The sequence below is a fragment of the Gorilla gorilla genome, chromosome 19 (assembly GCF_029281585.2).
Source record: "Gorilla gorilla gorilla isolate KB3781 chromosome 19, NHGRI_mGorGor1-v2.1_pri, whole genome shotgun sequence".
Taxonomy (NCBI): Eukaryota; Metazoa; Chordata; class Mammalia; order Primates; family Hominidae; genus Gorilla; species Gorilla gorilla.
In genome coordinates this window covers 31,706,725-31,722,712 of record NC_073243.2, presented here as the reverse complement: position 1 = coordinate 31,722,712, position 15,988 = coordinate 31,706,725, and the positions used below count along the sequence as shown (strand labels likewise).

At 38.3% G+C, this 15,988-nt stretch overlaps 2 protein-coding genes across 4 annotated transcripts in view; one reads left to right on the top strand and one right to left on the bottom strand.

The window, feature by feature from the left end:
* Positions 1 to 597: 597 nt before the first annotated feature.
* MTX3 (metaxin 3) lies at positions 598 to 15,113 on the bottom strand. 3 transcript variants are annotated; one of them, XM_004058634.4, is made up of 9 exons: positions 15,024 to 15,113; positions 14,460 to 14,529; positions 14,025 to 14,101; positions 13,008 to 13,100; positions 12,323 to 12,505; positions 12,100 to 12,176; positions 10,807 to 10,964; positions 9,423 to 9,511; positions 598 to 7,642 (listed from the first exon to the last, which is right to left on the bottom strand). In XM_004058634.4, exons 1-9 carry the CDS (start codon positions 15,102 to 15,104, stop codon positions 7,532 to 7,534), a joined length of 939 nt encoding a protein of 312 aa, XP_004058682.1. In that variant the 5' UTR covers positions 15,105 to 15,113; the 3' UTR covers positions 598 to 7,531. The 3 variants fall into 3 exon arrangements, with proteins under 3 accessions (XP_004058682.1, XP_004058680.1, XP_004058681.1); XM_004058632.4 differs by lacking the exon at positions 9,423 to 9,511; XM_004058633.5 differs by lacking the exon at positions 14,460 to 14,529 and having other exon boundaries at positions 15,024 to 15,107.
* THBS4 (thrombospondin 4) overlaps positions 15,114 to 15,988 on the top strand; it is a 91,792-nt gene continuing 90,917 nt past the window's right edge. Inside the window, exon 1 of the mRNA XM_055366953.2 lies at positions 15,114 to 15,277. The gene's annotated coding sequence lies outside the window, so the exon portion shown is untranslated. The remainder of the gene's footprint in view (positions 15,278 to 15,988) is intronic.

Sequence of the window (15,988 nt, the reverse complement as noted above, 5' to 3'; positions counted from 1 at the left end):
ACTATAACCCTGCAAAGTTGTGTGAGCATCTGAGGTCCTACACAAACCGATGGCCTAGAGAACAGGCCTCTAACCTCCCTTAGCCTGGAGTGGCCAGAGCACAAGTGGTCTCAACACATAACAGAAAGAATGGACATTTTCTGGCCAGGCACGGTGGCTCACGCCTGTAATCCCAGCACTCTGGGAGACCGAGACGGGTGGATCACCTGAGGTCAGGAGTTCAAGACCAGCCTGGCCAACATGCTGAAACCCCGTCTCTACTAAAACAAACAAACAAACAAACAAACAAACAAAAATTAGCCGGGTAAGGTGGCAGGTGCCTGTAATCCCAGCTACTTGGGAGGCTAAGGCAGGAGAATTGCTTGAACCCAGGTGGCGAAGGTTGCAGTGAGCCGAGTTCCCACCATTGCACTCCAGCCTGGGTGATAAGAGCAAAACTCTGTCTCAAAAAAAAAAAAAAAAGAATGGACATTTTTAAAAAACCCGCTATGTCTATAGCTCAGTCCCAGCCCTGAACAACTACATTCAACCAGCAAAAAATTCTTCGCGATGAAAAGATTTACCTCAAAGAATAAATAACATTAAATCGAGAATTAATAAGCAGTCAGGAGATTTGAGATTTTTATTGAGAAAATAGCTATTTTGACATTATATCCAGTTTCTCATTTATCAGAATAAATTCTTTACAATATTGATCACCATCACCACTTTAGTATATTTATACATAGTCTCTCAGTAAAATATATTCACACTCAGCAAGGCTAGAATATTGAAATTATGGCCAACATTGCTTAAAGATTGTTTACTTTATAAAGAAGCTAGAGTAGTTGTGCAACTAGAACAGATGTTTTTAAAATGTTTGCCATTCAAAGATAGGCTTGGTGGGACAAAACTAATATGCATACTACGTACATATATTTCTTGTCTTCTTTACTGTCAATCTTTCAGAACAGTAACATGACATTACAAACACCTCAAATTCCCACTTCAAAATGAACAGAAAAATGGAAAAACATTATTTCCCATTTCATAAAATTAAAAATCAAGTCAGAAGTAAAACTCATTTTTATGCATTTAACTTAAAAGCTTGAATACACGACTCCTCCTAGAGAGAAGGAAGCCAGCACTTCAGAAGTAGCCAGTGGTCCAAAGAATAAATGGCCCCATGACCTTCTCTATGGTTCATGACTTATTGAGGGCTGATGCAAACTCTGGCAAGTTATTTTTCATGATTTCCAAGGATCTGGGATATGTAAACGAAATGATTAAAAGACATTTCTCTGAATTTGCAAGAAGACGACTGAAGAATCAGAGCAAAGATCCAACGGCCTTTCATGTGGCTACATGTTCACCATTACACCACAACTCAAAACCCACAGGCGAGCTTTCTCTCAAATACACATTCAAAATGGTGTTCCAAATAATGCAACTGTATACATTGCAAAGACACACAAAATGCCTCCTTACACATGATTAGTAATCTGGTTTTAGACTCTGAAGTGATATCAAACATATTTAGCTAACCCTCTCAAAATTGCAGGCCTAGTGAGGTTTAAATGTTTTAGGATATAGAATCTGCTTAGAATTTAGTGAAAACTATGAACCGTAGACTGTCTTCGGTAATGAACAAAACTGGAAAATATTAAACTTCCTTTGCTTTGTCACTGAGCAACTATAAGCTTTCTATGATGTATGTATCATACTAGCTTGTATGTGACTTTAGTGTCATAAACACCCATTGCCTTTTTGGCACTTTTAAAGTATAGCCAGAAAAGGTTTGGAAAATTGTTCTGGAAATACAGGTTGGTTCCCTCTGTCTCATGGATGCTTAGGAACTGGGTAGTCTGCTGAAACCACCAGTTCAGACCCTTGTACAGCTGTTCCCGGCCAACTGGGATCCTAAGGAAACAGGCTGGAAGAGCCAGGGGCCTCCCTCACAAATGCCTAAATAACCAACATATCTATGCCGACAGCCATCCCTCTCTCAATGCCGTGGTCCAAGGGAGTCTTGACCTGTCTCTTCCCATTTTACTACCACTGGCTAGAGGGGCACCCAACAATAAGAAACCTTTGTAATGAGTATGAACTAGCAAAAACACTGTAGGGCAGCATTTCCTTAGACGTATCTCTCAGAACATAAATCCCACAAGATACCTACTTTTAAAAAAATCTGGCCGGGGACAGTGGCTCATACCTATAATTCCAGCACTTTGGGAGGGTGAGGTGGGCAGAATCACCTGAGGTCAGGAGTTCAAAATCAGCCTGGTCAACATGGTGAAACCCCATCTCTACTAAAAATACAAAAATTAGCTGGGCGTGGTGGCAGGTGCCTGTAATCCCAGTAAATTGGGAGGCTGAGGCAGGAGAATCGCTTGAACCTGGGAGGCGGAGATTGTAGTGAGCCGAGATCGTGCCACTGCACTCCAGCCTGGGTGACAAGACCAAGACTCCGTCTCAAGAAAACAAGAACAAGAAATCCATATTAAAATAAATTAGGGAAATGATGTATAAAATAGAGGTACTTCTTGGAGATTTAAAATGCACATTAGCGTATCAAAGGTCTGAAAGGCCAACAGCAACTCAACTTTGTCTAACCCACTATTTCCCAAACTTACTTGGCCACAGAACCCTCTATTCACCTAACAATATATTCTGACAACACTCCTTCAGGAACTGCTTCACCCAGAACCAAACAGGTGAGTTTTAAAAAATATTATAGCATAATTTCAAATGATTAATAAGGATACAAAGAGGCTTATTTTCCTGTCTTTTGTTATTTTGTCTATTTATTTTGTTCTGAATAATCTTCTATCACATTTCCCTTTCTATTCACAAACCTTCAACTCGAGTTACCCTTTCTGATACCTTTGTTCAAGAATGTTAATTCTTATCAGAAATCCATGGCACACTAGTCTGGAAAAAAATAATTTTGTGTCTTTTTAAATTCCTAGAGTACCTCTCCACTTCAATCACAATTTAAGTCCAGGGCACGTAACCCAGGCTCCTAGCAAACACTACACCCCAACAAGAGTTTGGGAGCCAAATTATTTTGCAAACCCTTAAGAACACAAACTAAAACTAATTTATCCTTATATCTCTGCAAAAATTAGCATTTTGAACATCCAACGAAACTTCAAGTTTGAGGATAATGGGATTACTGACCTGACCTTTGATTTCACGTAACTAACAACAAATTTCTTTAAAATCTGGTTAAGAAATATGAAAATATTGAAAAGTAAACATAAATTCCACAAAGCTGAATGGCAGCAAAAAATAATTCTTAACATCAAGAACATATACAAAAGATGATCATTACCACCCAAATTATCTCTGTTGCTCAGGATTTCAGTTATAAAAATAGCCAAATCAAGACAAAGACAATTACAGCTTAAAACGAAAAGCTACACCTTCTTCATTAAAGGTGAGCATCTTGTCACACTGTGCATATGGAGAGAGAACAAGTACAAGGCACGGGAGAACTACCACGTCAAGGGACAGAGCTTTTTCAAAATATTTTATCCTCAGAAGTAAACCCCCCTGCCATAGAAAGAAAAAAATATAATTAGATATTTTAAATCACAGCATTTTTGACATCCTAGGGAAAAGAAGTTTTTGGTTTTAGGGTTTTTTTTCTTTTCTGGTAAGGCAAAATAGATCTTTAGATATCATTTGTTACAAACATGAGTTTTTCTTAAGAATGAAATAAAAATTGTATTTAACTTCCATCATATATTTATTCAACTAAGTTGAATACTATGTTTAGAAAATTAAAGTTTTAAATCATGGTTTATATATAGATAATGATACATTTAATCTATGAATTTACTTTAAAACCACTTTTATTTTGAAATACTTAGACTCACAAGAAGTTATAAAAATAGTTCAGAGAGATCCCAGGTACCCACTGCTTAGCTTCCTTTCTTTACATGTAAGCATTTATATCTAGGTTTTAAAAGGGTTGAAGTTTTTGACAGTTGATGAAAAACTGTCACAAAATTGTAACAAGCCTGGTAAATGCATATTTTTGGAGGAGGTTCTAAGGAAACACTACCAAGTTCAAGTACCACTTTTATCACATGCAGCTGCCTTAACCAACAGGTTTTCTAAGATACTATCCCCATTACCTGTTTCTGCCTCTTTCAATGGTGTTTTTCCATTTTTACAGACTTCTGAAAATTTTAGCTTTGATTGAAATAAGCTTCCCCATTCCTTCATGTTAATATATCTAGCAATATTGAATAGAAATTATAAATGGAAATAAAAATGCTTGCTTTTATAAAATCTCCAGTCTCGCAGCACCCCCCCAATATAATACAAACAGACTTAAGTTGAAATTTGGTTTGTTAATGCCCACATTTTGTGTGGTCAAAACACAGTTTTGAAGGAATGACCACCTTCAATGTTCTTTACAGCTTCTTTAGTGTTACTTAAAAAAAAAAAAAAATCAATCTGATGGATGATTGATGGTAGTTTGTTCATGGAAGATCTTCATCTTATGGGAATTATCTAGTTTTTCTAATCATATACTACCAACAAAAATAAACACAAGCATGTTCCCTTTAATCATATTATCCTCCACCATTACTTCCAAAAGGCATTGGCTCACAGTATTCTGTTTAAGATTGTGGACCATTTATCCCAATGAACTCAAACTTTATCCAAAACATATCATGACAGGCTGGTCCAACAGTCTGTTCAGTCTGAAAAAATGTTCTGTGCTCTGTTCAGATTGACAAAATGTTCTTTTTGGCCAGGCGCAGTGGCTCACGCCTGTAATCCCAGCACTCTGGGAGGCCGAGGCAGGTGAATCACTTGAGGTCAGGAGTTCAAGACCAGCCTGACCAACATAGTGAAACCCCATCTCTACTAAAAAAAAATACAAAATTAGCTGGGCATGGTGGCACATGCCTGTAATCCCAGCTACTTGAGAGGCTGAGACAGGAGACTTGCTTGAACCCAGGAGGTAGAGGTTGCAGTGAGCCGAGACTGCGCTACTGCACTCCAGCCTGGGCAACAAGAGTGAAACTCTGTCTCAAAAAAAAAAAAAAAGTTCTTTTCTAAGAGCTTCCTGTATGTGTGGCTGCTCCCTAAAGTACTTTGTGCTCAGTTACAGCTTCCTGTCATCTCATTTACTTATACATAAATAGCTCAACTAAGTAACCCAACATATAAACTCTCACTAAAATCACATATTGCATCTTAGAAAAGGTGATCTGGAAGCATTATAGACTATAGTGAGAATGTAAGGCTAACGGCAGTTCGAAGTAGGGATGACACAAAAACAAATAAATCATATTGACAGTCATTCCCTCTACTAAAAAAGACTAATACTTGTTATTCTAAAATGACCTCTTTTGATTAAAATTTCAGTTCATAAAACATTACAGTATGCTTCTTTATCAAAGTCTACATATCAGAAGAACATGAGCTCCACATTCCTGTAAAACTTTAAACACATTTTTCTTCCTAATAGACATTAGCAGTTTTGTTGAAAAGAAAAATTGACATAACCTAGCATTATCTTTTGACTTTGCCCATGGAGAAACTTGGAGTTAAATTTACTACTTAATTTTAGAATCTGTCAGTGTTGATATGGTTCTATAAATTTTTAATTTTTTTAATTTAAATTTTTAAAATTTTTAATTCTTTAAAATTTAAAATTTTTAAATTATCCTGTTTTACATGTAATATACTTGTAATATACATGTAATGTACTTGTACGTTATAACTGTAATATATTTCAAATACTTTTTGGAGGGTCTGATATAAATCATAATTAAAAATGACTGGCCTTGACCACAGCATAAGCAGATGTCTGATGAATGTGCTAACCACCCTTCTCCAATATACATCCATCCTAGAGGACAATAAAGTCTCACAGTCTTGATTTCCAATATAACATATTTAGGTTTCAGACTGCTGGAATAATAGATTTCAGATTGCTGGAATCTAATAATCTGCCTTTGAAGATGACTGACACACACAAACACACACACACACACACCCTGTTGTAGAAGTAATGTGCAACTCATGAGGTACTTTCCCTCATCCAAAAAGATGACCAAGATTTTGAAGACTACCTTATTTCTCACTTAGTTAAAACTTTCAAGAAAAAATATTTAGAATGACTTAAAGACTCTTGTATAAATAACTACCTAAATACAGAACAAATTGGGAGGATGTGGGTCAAACACAGCTGAGCTCCACTCAGCTCAAATTAGATGAGTCTTTTGACTACAAAGCTCATTTTCTTAACATATGGGTTCCTGCACGACTTGATAAGATTTGCTGAGCACCACAGTAATCTTTTAAGACACTAATCAAAAACATGGTTCTACATTTTAAAAACCTCAGAAGTGGTTTTAGGACAACAGAAGCACCTCGACCACTAAAATAAGCAAGTTTCTATTATAAGTAAAATTACCACACAGCAAATCCCTTAACAGTTCAGCAACCAATAAATAGAAAATATTTGTTAAAAGCTGCTATTTCTGATTGTTCCTTTGTATTCTTCGACTGTAAGTGAAACATATGAAAAATAATTTGTTGTCAGAAAGCTTTTGACTACATGATATGCATCTTATGAAAGAATATTAGTCTGAGCCAAGCATAGAAAACTTGGACCAGATGCACAGTATTTCTACTACCCTGGCCATGGGCTCCTCCTGAGTAGTGTCTAACAAGTGGGCAATTTCAGTAAGAATTTTACAGCCTAGCATAGTAACGATAACCAGTACATTCACTTCTTCTGGAATTAATATAAGAAAGACAACTGAAGATGTACTACAAAGACATAGGTCTAAAACTGCCACATTTGCCCAAGTAAACTAAAAGAACTCTTCCTAACCTATATCGAACACATCAGCAAAGACCAATGTTATACTGAAATGAGTATTATCAGATGTTATTATATGTAACCACCTTTAATATTTATCTATGTGCTACTAAACCCCCAAAAGATTAGACTTATGAGAGCATAATTAAAAAGCACATTCCTCATCACTTTTTAAAGTTAAATATGGTCTCTTCTACTGAAGCAATTTATCTTTTTCTGGTTCCTAAAATAGGCATCAAATTTCTAAACAGAAGTAAAAAGCCTCAGCCAAAAAGCCACATATTAGGTATTCAGCCTGGTCTAAGAAAACTAAGTTAATAAATTGAATAAATTAACTCAAATAAATTAGGAGTGCACATTCAGAACAGAATTGTAGCTTTTGGTCAGCAACATGTGAACCAAAGGCAAAAATCTGCCATGATTAAGGCAGTTCTTTGTATACAGTACGATGTGTTTTTCTTCCCCGCCCCCCAACCAAGTTCATTTAGCATTCTCTTTGATGTTATTAAAAATGCAGTGCCAAGCTAGAATACAAGCTTCCTAACAATAATAGTAAAAATAGATGGCATAGAAAGTTCCTTTTGGCTTAGAGTCTTCCTTAATACCTATTATGGTATCCTCTTCTTGCCTTCACACACTTGGTGTAAGAGATTACTGCAACAATCGTTTGACTTTGGCCACAAACCATGACTACTGTCAGGGTGAAAGCCGTTGGAAGGAATTATTTTCTTCTTCTGCTGGAGTCAATTTAAGTGTTGGCAGTTTCCGAGGAGGAAGCTGAGGGCTTTGGCGAAGATTGTCATCCATCTGTAGAAAGTACAAAAGATACATCTGACTAATGCTGTGGCACCGCTTATGTGGACTGTGGCCTCCCCATCCAAACTATAGCCTAGAAGAGTACAGAACCATATGTTTCCTGGGCTGCTAGAGAAACCTTTTTCTTACAAATAATCTCAAGAATTCTAAATGTCATACCTCAAATACCAGCTGACTCAGTTTCTGTAAAAAGCAACGTGGCTCATTCCTGATACCTTCACAGAATTATAGTTAATTCCACAAAATAAATATTCTACTGAACTCAACCATAACTTAAAGAGGTCTTCTGATAGTAAGTGTAAAAGCAGTACTGTTACACTAAGCTCCTGTTTGCAAACTATGTTCACGTACAGTATCTTATTTGATCTTCCCGATACGCTATGAAGAAAAGGCAGACACAGACCTTCTCTGTTGTACAGATGAGCAAAACGAGACTCTGTAAGGTTAAGTGATTTGCCCCACGTCACAAGCTAGTATGAGAGCTGAAACTTGAACCCAGGTCTTCTGATTCCAAAACTATTATTCTTTCAACTATACTTCTTTACCTCAATGAAAATGACCTGTATTCCAATCAAAAAAGACCAGCTTTTTAAAACTGAGAGTATGTAGACCAAAGGAAGCTAGTACATTAGGCAAAAAGAAAGATAAATTCTTTAAATGTAATCCAGTGGTTTTCCAAACACTGGATCACTTCTAAATGAGGTAACCCACATCAAGCTCAAATAACACAGTGGTGGACCTCAAAAACTGTTAGCCAGTGTCATCAGGCCTCATTGCCCTATGAGTTTGTAAAATAGTAAGTATTACTATTTGTATCAGGAAAAAAAAAAAAGTAAGCTTATCAGTTACTGGGGAAAAAATATGTAACCTCTTTGTATTTTTCCTATTAGAATCACACTTGAAATTTCCTTTGTTGGTTCTCTCCCCTACCCAGTTCCTCAATGTTTCTCTCATGAAAAGAACACCCCAAGTGGCAAAATATCTACACTGGTGAAAAAACTATAAACTATATCTAGAGCAGAGAAGAACAAGAAGGAGAAAAAATAAAACTTTCATGCAGAAAGAAGAAAAGAACACGGTGCTGTTAATAAGAAAGGATAAGCCCAGTGCTTACAATCTTAAGAAACATTAAGAGACAGAGAGGCAGACACACAAGCAAGAAGTGTTTTTGCTTTGTTTTTTTTGTGTGTGTGTTTTTTCTGATGGAGTCTCGCTCCGTTGCCCAGGCTGGAGTGCAGTGGCACGATCTCAGCTCACTGCAAGCTCCGCCTCCCGGGTTCATGCCATTCTCCTGCCTCAGCCTCCTGAGTAGCTGGGACTACAGGCGCCTGCCACCACGCCCGGCTAATTCTTTGTATTTTTAGTAGAGACGGGGTTTCACCGTATAAGCCAGGATGGTCTTGATCTCCTGACCTCATGATCTGCCCGCCTCGGCCTCCCAAAGTGCTGGGATTACAGGAGTGACCCACCGTGCCCGGCCGCTTTGTTTTTTTTAAAGCAAATCTTTTGGATTTCCTAGCTTAAAGGGTACTAACTGTGTGGCAAAAGTAAACCCAATACTCTTATCTGATCTTTCCCCAATCAGGCCACTATTGGCTTCAAAACACTATGTTACATACAACTTTAGTGAAAGTATATTTAAACAGTTTTCTGAAAAACAAACTCTATAAAAAAAACTAAAAGGGTACAGTTAATGTGTGACCCAAATGACAATATTAGCTACCGAAAGGAAAATACTGAACTATGATAAAATGATTGAAGTAGACTTGACCTTTTCAATCAAGTTGGATTCCTTATTTACAAGTTGTGTGAGTTTCTGCAGATTTGCATCTACCGTTTCTTGTCCAGCTGGAGAGATGCCTAAGAAGCCAGGACAGAAATCAGAGAAAGACAGGAAATTTTTAAAGCCTTTAAAGCTATTTAGATTGAAAGAATTTTGAGTCTACCCACCCTGTCCAGTGCCCCACCCTCCCCAAAAAAGGCAAAGAGGAAAACCATTCTGGGTTTAAAGGCGAAGAGAGGGATTCGAATGCTCCAAAACTAAACCCTGAGCAAAACAGACAAAAATTTATCCACTAAGTAGACACTGCTAACCAAGTGTTCTGCAATTGGCCACAATAATTAGTATTTTTTTTTTTTTTTTTAAAAAGCACAGTAGTCCTCATTTCCTTCTCAAGTTTAAGCTATTCCTTTCTCACACCCATTTCAAATAGGTCTTTGGTCACAACTATCTGGATAGTTTTCTAAGGCAGTAACTCCCAAAAAGTTGCCCACCAGACATCCAAAGTATTCAGAAGAACTTAAAAATACAAATTCCTAGGATTGATGCCTAAAAGATTCTAATTTAGTAAGTCTGGAATAGGACCCAAGATTTTTTATCTGTCAAATAATCAGGTTTGCTAACCACTGCTCCCAAGTTAACACGGTTGAACATTACTTAATTACTTAATTTCATGACTCCCAAACTACTAACCCCTTCCTGTATACAGAATACATAACCCACTAAAAAGTAATAAACTGTCCACCTAAGCCAGCTATCTTTATAACCTGTTTCTTAAAAGGACAATTTCAGCCAACCCTCCCAATAGAAATTTAGTATCTGAATCACTTAAGCACAAGGCCCCACTCTCTCAATGAAGCACATCCTAAGTAACAGGTGCCCTCTATTTACTATACTTCCATTCTGATGCAATCAGTTTTCAAGTAGTGGAATCATGGCAGTGTACCTCACCAAAATCAATCTGCTGCTGATTTCTGTTCATGCAGGAAAATGCTAGAAGCAGCAGGTAAAAATCATTTAAAGTAACTGTCCATTTGCATTAGGATAAATATTGTTTTTCAGCAAAGACTTAATACCTGTGGTTTTAACCTTTTAGAAGAAAATTACCCACTTCAAAGGGGTAATATTTAAAGAAGAAGCAAGAAATGTAAAAATCCAGAGGAACAGATAAAAGGCAAATATCTATTTATCTATTTAAATAAGAACTAACATGAGAATAAAAATGAAGTCGGAAAAACACAAATCCTTGAAGTGCTATAAACCACTATTTAAAGACAATACACAAACTTCTAAAATTAAAATAAGTAGTGGATTTTGCTTATACATACATAGGAGAATATGCAAACAAACATTAGCTGAAAAAGAGCCAGCTTACCTCCAAGACTAAGCCTAAAATAACTGCTCAGGATGTCATCACAAAAGCGACAGAGGTTGGAGAGCTGTTTCAGATGTTCTTGTAGCTGAACTTTAGGAAACCGTACTTTGTAAAGAGGTGCAAGAAAACCAAAAACATAGGCATCCAAGGTAGAAGGCCTAGAAATAAATTAAGGATTTTTAAAGCACATAAGACAATATTAACTGAAGGCCGGGTGTGGTGGCTCATGCCTGTAATCGCAGTACTTTGGGGGATCAAGGAGGGGCAGATCACTTGAGGTCAGGGGTTCAAGATAAGCCTGGCCAACATGGTGAAACCCTGTCTCTACTAAAAATACAAAAAAAGTCGGGCGTGGTGGCGGGCACCTGTAAACCCAGCTACTTGGGAGGCTGAGGCAGGAGAATTGCTTGAACCCAGGAGGCGGAGGTTGCAATGAGCCAAGATCATGCCACTGCACTCTAGCCTGGGCAACAACAGCAAGACTCCATCTCAAAAAAAAAAAAAAAAATTAAATTAAGGATTTTTTTTTAAGCACATAAGAAAATACTAACTTGGGATGGTGTTTAATTTTTTTTTTTTTTCAAAATTCTCAATTCTGAATTACACAGTATAGTCTCTTAAAAGGTTTACTATCCATTTTAGTTTACAAAAATGAGGCAACCAAGGTTTTACTCATTGAGTAGCTTAGACTCTAGAAGAAAATGAAATTGTCTTTATAGATTCATTTTTACTCACAAATGTTAAATAGACTGGAGGCAGAGTGGGAACAGTCTGAGATGTTTTAAATTCACATATGCAGCCTATTAAGTCAATGTTAGATTATCACTGGTAGAAAAAGTTTCCTATAATAAAAGCCCATTAAACTTTTTCTTGTTTGTTTTGGTTTTTTGACACGGAGTTTCACTCTTGTCACCCAGGCTGGAGTGCAGTGGCGTGATCTCAGCTCACTGCAACCTCCACCTCCCAGGTTCAAGCGATTCTCCTGCCTCAGCCTCCCAAGTAGCTGGGATTACAGGTGCCCACCACCACACCCAGCTAATTTTTTGTATTTTTAGTAGAGATGGGGTTTCGCCATGTTGGGCAGGCTGGTCTTGAACTTCTGGCCTCAGGTGATCCGCCCAACTCGGCCTCCCAAAGTGCTGTGATTACAGGTATGAGCCACCACACCAGCCTAAATCTTGTTTTTTTTTTTAAGTAAAAAACTCATCTTTTGGGGAGATGACTTGCTTTAAACAGCTGCTCACTGAATATATGTGCACAAAACACCAAAATGATTTTTAAGGGAATACTCACGTATCTCCAAAGAAAAACTGAGATGTTCCCAATCTGTTTGATAGAAGATTTAGGCACTCCTTGGCATCTCTGTATATCTAATAAGGATGAAATTATATCTCAAAAGTAGAAAAGATACTCTAAAACTACTTTTGAGGAAGGCATCTCTAGGTAAACTCATGTCTGCATTTTATCTTGTCCTTTCTCTCTAGGGCCCTTGTTTGAAGAATAATCCATACTATACCTGTGCTTCCACTTCTCGGAGGTGGTAGAGGGGAGGCTGTCCTCTGGTCAGGAGAATCCTGTTCAGTGCTCCCTTAGACATTCTTCCAGGCAGGATCAAACTCAAAGGAAAAGGAATTTGTGAAGCAAACCATGGCTTTGTCACAGTAAAGTAATTGTCACTCTCAACCCAGAATGTGTGAAGCTGCAAAAGAGAAAAAACACTACAAGGATGTTCTTTTATTAAATGAAAGATCACTCAATCAACATGAGTTTTTCATAAATATCTTTATATGAAGTGTCTTCATACAAATTTTCCAGTTAGAATGACTCGGGATAAAACAAGATTATTTTAAATGTGTGAGTTTTGTTGACTGCTATCTTCCAAACACCCAGAACAAGGCCTGACACATAGCAGGTGTTCAATAAACATTTGTTGAATGAATGAATTACACCCAATTATATACATGGAGCAAAAAGATCCATCTCCCACAAAGAATTTCCAACATGACATTTTATTTTACTTCGTTGTTTCACATACTAGTTGAATGCCTAACAGAATCCAGTTTCACAGTAACATGAAGGAATTAAGATTAACATATAAGTAAAATTTTCTCTTAAGACTTTTCTCATTGATTTTTTTCTAAACAGACTATGTACATTTGCAACTAGGCTACTAAAATACTGTAATATTTAAGAACACTCACCACTGCAGGGAGAAGCTTCTCTTCGAGGAGAGCAATATAAGCCAATGTATCTGCCCCTTGTTTTGCTGAGAGTTCATAATCAGCATTATATTTCTATTAAAAAATAAATAAAACCAAAGAAACTCAGAAGTCAAAGAGCAGCCCAAAGACAGTAAAACTAATCAAATCAGGATTCATATTTTTCCTTACAAATAGCAAACATGGTATTAAAATGGGAGAAAGAGAAATACAAATCCAGTGAAACCTATTGCTTAATGCACAAAAAGTTCTTAGCACAGCATCACATACACAATATGGTCAATAAATGTTACAATATTAACTACTATTATTTTCATGCTTGTTAATGACCTAGTTCAGTGCATGGCATGTAGTACAAACTCAATAAAAGCAACTATTATTTTTAACAAGAAGGAAACAGTTCCAATTGGCTGTGTTTCTCCCCAAGAAAAAAGAAAAAACCTTCCAATTTATAGAAGTTCAAAATGTTATTGACACAATTTTTGTAAGTACAGTATTGGCAAAACAAATAACTTACCCATTCATATACATCTTTACATGTTTAAACATTTTGGATACATAATTCTCTACTGTTAAAACATTTAGATACATTATTCCATAAAACTGCTATAAGAGCTTTTTAAAAATAATATAGTTGCTGGTTGGTGAGAGCTCAGGTGTCATGCCCAGCACAAAATGTGCACCAACTATGTGACAAAATGCACAATCCTATCAATAAGTTTAATAGTGAAAATGGCTAAATTATATCTACTTACATACAAATTTCAGTAAAATTCAAGCAAAGTTTATTAAAATATAAACTGACTACCTCTTCATATGACTTTCAAATCACAGAACTCATGCTTTAGAGCAGTGATTCTCAAATCTATTTTTACATCTTGTCCCAGGTATCTCCAATTGTCTAATGAGTTGGCCCAAAAAAAAAAAAAAAAAAAAAAAAAGCCCAACATGCAGGGATCAACAATCTACCAATCTACTTCTTCAAAGCGAACCACCCACCTGTTTTCTTAAAAAGTTTAGTATTTTTGCTGGCTGAGAAACCATGTCGTCTTCAGTTGTCAAAATTGGTACATCGCCTATAATCAAAAAACAGTTTACATGCAAGGACACAGTGTGATTTCCTCTGAGAGATTCCAATATCCTAAAAACTATAGCAGTTGCACATTTAGAGGGGAAAAAATGAGTAAGCTTGTCTTGGTTTTTTTGCTGTTTCACAAAGAGCGGTTCTAAAGAACATTTTCGTTTCTCATAATTTCCAGTGATTTCGCTTGCACTTTGAGGTATTACTCAGAATGATCAAACCATAAACAACACAGAGCCAAGGTCACGGTAAGAAACTAAATCCTCAATATTATAGCTATATACCTCACAGCTTTAAATGGAAGAAGAAGAAAAAAGAGTGCAGAAAGGGGAGTGTAAAGGTTTACACTATACCTCTTGAACCTCTCCAGGTGTTATCTATCACATTGACTTTCAAAGGTGCACCAGAAAATTTGGCATAAGCCTGAAACAGAGTTTGCAATCAAACATTTTAGACCAAGTGCGTAATGCAAAGCTGCAGAGCAGCTTTACTTCACAGCCCCATCCCCCAAAGGCAGAAGGCGACTGATACTGAGGCCGCATCCCTCCCCGTGATCTCAAGTAGGGACGCGGGCGCCAGCCACCCGGCTTTCGAGGACTTTGCTCCCCAAAAGGTCCTGGGGATGCAGAGTAGGGAGGGCGCGCCCCTTGCTTCGGGGTTTCACTCCACCGCCCAGACAGCTTTGTGAGGCGGACAAAACTCGGAGGCAAGCGGAGAAGCCTTGACGTTGCCGCCGGCCTTCGGCGGGGGTATCGGCCAGGTTGGGACTCGTCGGTGGGAGGGAGCCCAGGGCAATGCAGCGTGCAGCGGCCCGGCCCTCCTGGACCCCGCAGCGCAGCGGGAAACTGGGGCAAGTCAGCCTCGCGCCTCCGGCCCCGCCCCTTCCTCCTGCGCCCTGGCCCGCGAGGCGGCCTCACCATCACCACCAGGGACTCGCTGTGAACCGATGGGAGCCCCCAGCCGCCTCCCCAGCAACTGAGTTCCAAGGGGGCCGCCATCTTGCGCGGTTCGACCTTTACTATCCCGGAAGTACTTTTCTCCTAATTTCCGGCACGTGAAACGCGGGGGCGTGGCTAAGGGAGGGAAGGGTAATTTGGGGGCTCTTGAGAGATGAGGGAAACAACGACTGGAGGGATTAAGAAGAACTCTTAGGAGCAGCTTGGCCTAAAGGGTAAGAGTTGTGTGCCTTAAGTCAGACAGACCCACCAGTAATTCTTCAAATATTAATATTTATTAGATCTCTAGAGTGTTCCAAACCGTTTGAACATTAAATCTGTGTGTTGCCTTAATTAACCTGTTTGTAAAACAGGGATGACCCAGTATTTACAAGACTGTGGTATTTACAATGTCAGAGAGAAAGAACTTGGCACACAGGAGGCACTCAGTAATTGTTCAACCCCTTCTCCCGTGTATGTGGCCTCTGCCTGCCTTTCCAGCCTCAGTCTGTTCTCACCCTCATGTTCACTGGCACAACCCTGCTTAAAAGTTACAGTATTTCTGAACGTCAGGTAAATTGTGCCCACCTTCAGTGCTGGTCCTTCAGTCTGGAATATCTTTCTTCACTATGCAACTGCTCCCTCAAAAATGAGCTTAACTCACCTTCCCTGTGATGTTTTTACAAAGTTAGGAGCTCTGGGTTCTTGTAGCCCCTTGTGCATACTTGAATTGTAGCTTCTCTCCCTAGTTACAGACCTTTTGCCTTTCACAGAAGAGGGCTAGCTTCATAGGTTTGGGACCTGTGCAGCCACACAAGGCTCTGTGCTTAAAAAGGCTCCTCATTTGGCTGATGCTCTTCCGTCACTGTCTTGAAATTGTTAAGTTTTGAACAAGGGGCTCTGCATTTTTATTTTGGACTGGGCCCCTCAAATCATGTAGCTAGTCA